The sequence below is a fragment of the Silurus aristotelis genome, assembly GCF_946808225.1.
Source record: "Silurus aristotelis genome assembly, chromosome: 25".
NCBI lineage: Eukaryota > Metazoa > Chordata > Actinopteri > Siluriformes > Siluridae > Silurus > Silurus aristotelis.
Window position 1 is genome coordinate 660,874 of NC_139598.1, and position 7,500 is coordinate 668,373.

At 39.7% G+C, this 7,500-nt stretch overlaps 1 protein-coding gene and 1 long non-coding RNA gene across 4 annotated transcripts in view; one reads left to right on the plus strand and one right to left on the minus strand.

Moving 5' to 3' along the window:
• The window catches only part of LOC310719689, a 154,481-nt gene that overhangs the window by 113,273 nt on the left and 33,708 nt on the right, over positions 1–7,500 (plus strand). The window lies entirely within an intron of this gene.
• sh3kbp1 (SH3-domain kinase binding protein 1) overlaps positions 1–7,500 on the minus strand; it is a 40,419-nt gene that overhangs the window by 22,552 nt on the left and 10,367 nt on the right. For all 3 annotated transcript variants that reach the window (XM_083529629.1, XM_083529628.1, XM_083529627.1), the window contains exon 2: positions 7,094–7,251. In XM_083529629.1, coding sequence (XP_083385755.1) covers positions 7,094–7,251 — 158 coding nt within the window. The remainder of the gene's footprint in view (positions 1–7,093; positions 7,252–7,500) is intronic.

Sequence of the window (7,500 nt, forward strand, 5' to 3'; positions counted from 1 at the left end):
TTCTGTGCCTCAGCGCCCTCTGGTGGCCACCGGAGAAGTGACTTGATCACGGCTAACATCCAGCTACATTTATATTTAGTGATGCAACTGAATATTAATATTCAGCAAAAGCATTTTAATCATAATCAGATCATTACAAAGTGTTTACATTTCTAAAGTTTTAAAGCTGCAAAAGTTTCGAGCGTAAAATTGTAACAAATTATTTTATTTTGAAAAGTTATATGACGTTTTTAACAGTTTCTATAATCAGCACATGAAATCACACGGTTGCACCACATGAGCTTTGTGAAGTAAAAATAACTAAAACAATGTCATGGCGTCATCTGTAGTATCAGCCTGGTCACGAAGGTCTAATCAAACCCTCTGTGTTCTGGCCACGCCCACTTCAGGCTTCAATTTAAATACAGAGAGTAAACATAAACCACTGCGAAGATAATGTGCAAGAAATCTTTATTAGCTCTCTCTCTCACACACACACACACACACACACACACACACACACACACACACACACACACACACACACACACACACACACAGAGTATTAAAACACTAAGCTGTTCATCAGAACAACATCACCATTGAAAGGCCATCATGAATCTTTCACTTACTTCTCTTTCGTCTGTGTGTGTGTGTGTGTGTGTGTGTGTGTGTGTGTGTGTGTGTGTGTGTGCATACATTTTATGCAACATCTGTGATGAACTTTTTAAACACACACTTCCTGCTTCGAGCTCAGACACCACAGTTAAACCACAGCTGCAAACTTCTGCACTGTATAACACACACACACACACACACACACACACACACACACACACACACACACACACACACACACACACACACACAGAGGCCAGTGTTTGCAGGTTAAACCATATCCTCTTAGATAACCAAAATAAACTCCTGTGATTAAACCTACAGAAAAACTCTTAAAGAAAAAATTTTAAAACGAAATATATTCATATAATATTCACAATAAGGCCAAAAGTATTGGGACACTTTTTGGTCATATGTGGTTCTTCTCCAAATGTTTGCACAAACTTGGAAACACACAGTTGTACAAGACATTCTTGGATGAAGGAGCATAAAACATTGCCTTTACTTGAACTAGGAGACCCAAACCTGTTCCAGCAGGACAAAGCCCTGGTGCACAAAGTCAGCTCCATGAAGATCTGCTTTCCATGGTTTGGAGTGGAAGATCTCCTGCTATAGAGCTCCAACCCTACTGAACACATTTGGGATGAATAGAGTGGCAGGACGGAAGTTACTGCTCAGTAAAAGGCACATGACGGCCTGGAGTTTGCCAAAAGGCAGCTGAAGGACTCTCAGACCATGAAAAACAAAACTTGAACTCTTTGGCCTGAATGCCAGGCATCATGTCTGGAGGAAATACAATACCATCCCTACAGTGAAGCATGGTGGTGGCAGCATCATGCTGTGGGGACGGTTTTCAGCAGCAGGAACTGGGACTCATCAGGATCGAGGGAAAGACGAATGCAGAAATGTACAGAGCGCTCTGGACCTGAGACTGTACCACGGTTCATCTTCCAACAGGACAACGACCCTCAGCACACAGCCAAGAAAACAAAGAAGTGGTTACAGGACTCTGTGAATGTCCTTGAGTGGCCCAGCCAGAGTCCAGACCTGAACCGGATTGAACATCTCTGGAGAGATCTGAAAAAGGCTGTGCACCGACGCTCCCCATTGAGCTTGAGAGGTTCTGCAGAGAAGAACGGGAGAAACTGCCTAAAATTAACTAAAAAAACCCTCAAAAACTCAAAAAGACTTGAGGCTGCAGAGGAGCTTCAACTGAGTACTGAGCAAACGACTACTAGTGTACATGTGAATTTTATTTTATTTATAAAAAGAAATAAATTAGCAAAGGGTTTCACATGTAGAATTTTGAAGAAAATTATTAAATCCACGGCTGTGACATAAAATGTGTGAAAAGTGAAGCGCTGTGAAAACTTTCCCGATGCAATATAGGTTTATATCAAGCCAATGAGAATCCTCTCACAGGGTCACATGACCCTTTCTTCTGTGAAAGTGTCCTGCTCAGTTTCTGTGCTAATGATGTACACAGACAAATGAAAAAGCTGATTCTAGACTCTGTGTGTGTGTGTGTGTGTGTGTGTGTGTGTGTGTGTGTGTGTGTGTGTGTGTGACATGTCCAGACTTCTGGTCAGCCGTCTCAAGAGACTCAGATCATTTCTGTGGCGTCTCCACAGCCTGACACTGGTTGCCACGGAAACAGCACAGAGGGAATCATCGTCTCCGTCATGCTTTCTGGGTGAGACGAGGCTAAAGCGACAGAACGTGTTACAGCAACCTGCAAGGAAGTTCTCCACGGAACCCCACAGTGAAGTGTTCTGTAATTAGAAAGAGTTCCAGTGAAGCCTTCAGTAATCTCATCTCCCCAACAGTGTGTACACACACACACACACACACACACACACACTACTGATTAGGTTCTTCTTCATATCTAGAACCTGAAAGAACTTCTTGGTATTTGGTTTACTTTTGAAAATAGTTCTACAGAGGTTCCTTAAGACCCTGCTACAAATGCTCTACTTGATACTTTTCGAATATCAGAACATTCTGATCCAGAATTATACACAGACTTAATATGTATCATCATCATCATCATCATCATCATCATCATCATCATCATCATTATCAAAGCTATCACATTATCACCACCACATCCACCATCTTCATCATTATCACCATCACTGTCATTACCACCACAATCATTATCTTCATCACAGTAATCATCATCATCATAATTATCGGCATCATCATCATCTCAATTACCACCACCATCACCAACACCATCATCATCACTGCTATTATTACCTTCATCATAATCTCAATCACCATCATCATCATCATCATCATCATCATCATCATCATCATCATCATCAATGCTATCACCACCACCAACACAACCATCATCATTTTCATCCAGTACAAAGTTCACACATCCTTCACTCAGTAGAAGTGCAGATACTGAAGATTCTGGTAAAAGTTGAAGTTCTGACTGCACTTTTTCACTCAAGTTAAAGTAAAGAAGTTTGAGCCCCGACATGTTCTTCAGTAAAAACTAGTGATTATTACTACCTGTTTTAGTGTCACGCTGGAACTGGACTGAAAAACGCAGAGCAGTGAGAAGAAATAATGATGATGATGTCACCAAATAGATTAAAACTAAAATAATGAGTCTGATTTGAAAATGTGAGAAGTAGAAAGTTAAAAGTTCATCATCACCACCACCATCACCACCATCATCATCACCACCACCACCATCATCATCATCATCATCATCATCATCACCACCACCATCATCATCATCATCACCACCACCATCATCATCATCATCACCACCACCATCATCATCATCATTATCACCACCACCACCATCACTACCATCACCACCACCACCATCATCACCACCACCACCACCATCATCATCACCACCACCACCATCATCTTCATCACCACCACCATCTTCATCACCACCATCATCACCACCACCACCATCATCATCATCTTCATCACCACCACCATCTTCATCACCACCACCATCATCATCATTACCACCACCATCATAATCTTCATAATCACCACCAATACATCTTTATCATCATCATCATCATAATCAATGCGATCACCACCACCACCACCATCTTCATCATCACCATCATCAAATCTAATGTTTCTTATTTGTATATATAATGAATATTTATTATTTTGTTGAATTAATAATAAATGAATATAAATATAAATGTAACTCACATTATTAGAATTAAATAAATATTTATATGAATGTTGATGAATATGAGAGATTTTCACAGTCGGCCAAACAGGATAGTGATGAGATTTACAGAACAGGGAAAACTATAGAACAGGAAACACCTGTAGAGACACACACACACACACACACACACACACACACACACACACACACACACACACACACACACACACACACACACACACACACACACACACACACACACACACCATTTCCTCAAGAGACAAACTTTATGAACGTTACAGCTAGAAAAAAACTCGACTGAGTGCATCCAGGAAAAATAGAGCAGTACGTGTGAATGTGTGTGTGTGTGTGTGTGTGTGTGTGTGTGTGTGTGTGTGTGTGTGTGTGTGTGTGTGTGTGTTTTCAATTTGTTCCACAGCAGTGCAACCCATTTATATCAATGTGTTTCTGAGCTCCATTTTTATCATTCAACTCACAATAAAGCCACAAGTAAATCTTCTTAAAAAAAAAAAGTCAAATAAATATTTTTTTTTCACTTCAATTGAATGTAAAAAGGTCAATAATTAGAATTTTAATGACTCGCTCAACTCAAACCAGAGTATTTGTTTTATTTCTGCTTCTATTTTCGAGCTCAGATATGACAAGTTCTTCAGGCACTAATCAGTGGGAACTTCAGGGGAAGTGAAGAATGTCAGCCCACAGGGTGCAGGAGGATCAGACTGTGGAATCATCAGAGACGACGGTTCGGATTTCGGATTATTGACTGCGTTCATTTGTATATTTAAAAAAACTCAAGAGAAACAAAGTGAAGGTGAAGCAAGACCTTTACCCATGCTCTCATTCATCCTGTTTAACTGTACACCAGTCTTTCACTTCACACACACACACACACACACACACACACACACACACACACACACACACACACACACACACACACACACATCTGCTAGCAGACAGAGAAAAGTTCACGAGTGTGTGAGTCACAGGAATTCAGTCCAACTCCGCCTCCACTTTTCTCCCAGATATCTAATCTGGAAATAATTCAACACTAAAATCAAGGTTTTTTCGTGATGAAAATGTCAAACTAACCTCACACACAATTTTTGTTTAAATAGCTATAAAACCTGAGCTGAGATTCCATCCTTCACACCTAAAACATTGTGTGTGTGTGTGTGTGTGTGTGTGTGTGTGTGTGTGTGTGTGTGTGTGCCTAATTATAATTTAATTGATTTAAGTATGCTGAATGCTAGAAAAAAACAATCGTTAATGAGCATATGGTGAACATTAATAAGTGTATAATAAACATTATTGAGTGTATCTTAAAGATGAATGTGTCTAATGAACATTAATATTCACCATATGCTTATTAATGATCGAATAATTAATGTTATTAGGTGTATAATGAACATTAATGTGCATATGGTGAATATATTAATGAGTGAATAAAGAATACTGATAAGTAAATAATTTAAAACTAATGAGTATGCCAAATGAGTGTTTAATAAACAAGAGAGAATAATGAGCAATAACGTGTGTCTAATTAATATTAATGATAATAAAATGTATGTTAATGGTTGTTAAATGAAAATTAATGAGTGTATAATGAATATCAATGAGCATGTGGTTAATATTAATTAGCGTATATAGAATATTAATAGATGATCCTAGAAACAGTAACTGTGTTCAGACTTACCCTAAAATTCTAAAAAAAATTATTTTTAAGTGAAATATAGACTGCACCTCTCCGTCCCAGAAACACAGAAAAACACTGAAAATAACCCAGAAGTGTGTGTGTGTGTGTGTGTGTGTGTGTGTGTGTGTGAATAAAAAGTAATGACAACTGACATGTTCCTTGTCCTTAGCTACATCGCGCCTCTTCATAATCGTAACTCAAAACTCAAAACTCAATGTTTGTACCAGAAATGAACGTTCATGAACATTTTCCCCCTTTTTTGCAGAGGGAAATCTGTATGGTCAACTCAGGTTGCTGTTCTATTTCTTCTCCTCCTACTTCAGATGCAGTGTGTGTCGTGTGGGTTACATGTGCAACCGTGACCTTTTATTTTTGACGTTTCCATGAGGTCAGAAAGAGAACAGGAACTTGTATAATATAAGAGATTCTAATGGATAGCGGTTTTACACTATCATGAGAATTGATTCGAACCTTGTGGTCACACGGGCAGGAAAAAGGACTCGAAGACGCTTAGAAATAACGTGGAAAAACAGCGGAGATGTAATATATATATATATATATATATATATATTTGTGTGTGTGTGTGTGTGTGTGTGTTTCTTTGAATCAGAATCAGTTTGTCGAGTTGCGGGAGTTGTTTTTGTGTTGATTCAGATCTGCTCAGGTCACTAATGGAGCATGTGATGATCACTGACAGCTCTGATAGACAATAAAAGAGGAAATGATGCTGCAGAAACTTCATGAGGAGCTGACAGGAACCCGGCCACGCCCTCATTCAGACTTCTCTTTTTCTCTGTGTGTGTGTGTGTGTGTGTGTGGGTGTGTGTGTGTGTGTGTGTGTGTGTGTGTGTGTAGAAGAGTGAACAGACTGTAACTCTGACTCAGTATTTAGAGAATACATACTTTTGCTGAATATCTACAGAGTGCATTTCTGTAGGCTGTGTACCAGTGGGTGTGGCCTCAGTTCCATATATGGACTCGGAGAAACGCCCATCTTCAAATCAACATTCGTTTCTGAGTGTGTTATGGCTGCACACGTATTTATAAAGATCGTTGCTTCACCGTTAGCTTTAAATAAATAAACAAATAATAAATTAATAAATAAGTGGTGAAAGCATACAGACTCACAGGCACGCCCACATTTCCATTTATGGTCATGGCCACTCTGCCCTTTTACCATATATGGACTTTATAAACAACAATAACAACAAAAACAAGAAAACACAGTGCATTTGATCCTTTTCTCTCTCACACACACACACACACACACACACACACACACACACACACACAGAGCATCCTGTTCGCTTCAGTAGTCTGCATCCTGCAACGCAGCAAATCGACCAGCCGTGTCAGCATTCACGGCAACTTGCACACTTTAGTGTGTGCGCACACTCGCGCACACGCGCGCACACACACACACACACACACACACACACACACACACACACACACACACACACACACAGATACAGAGGAGTGTAAAACTTTTAACTGGTCACTTCTATGTGTGTGTGTGTGTGTGTGTGTGTGTGTGTGTGTGTGTGTGTGTGTGTGTGTGACCAGAACAACAGCTGAACAGAGGTCAAGGGTCATGTAGAAACAGGAAGTGCTCTTACCCTGACAAAGTTGTCTGGAAAGAGGCCCCTCCGACCATCCACCTCGCCCTCCCACCAGCCCCCCTCATCCTTCCTGATGTTGCTGATGATGTCACCGATGGCGATGGTCAACTCGTCATCGTGCTGGGCCTGGTAGTCAAACTCCACTACGGCCTCCACTGAGAGAGAAAGAGAGATAATGATAGTGTATTATGTGACATTCTGCCTGTAACTTTTATTACGAACATGATTTTCATTTACGAAGCATTATAATAGATTTACAGTTTGAGTTATAAGGTGTAATGACCTCATTATGAAAAGTTATGATGGATTTTACAGTTGGGTATAATGATAATATAATGAGTTATAATGTGTAATGATGTAATTATGAAGCATTATAATGTTTTGTCAATGGGGTATAATGAGTT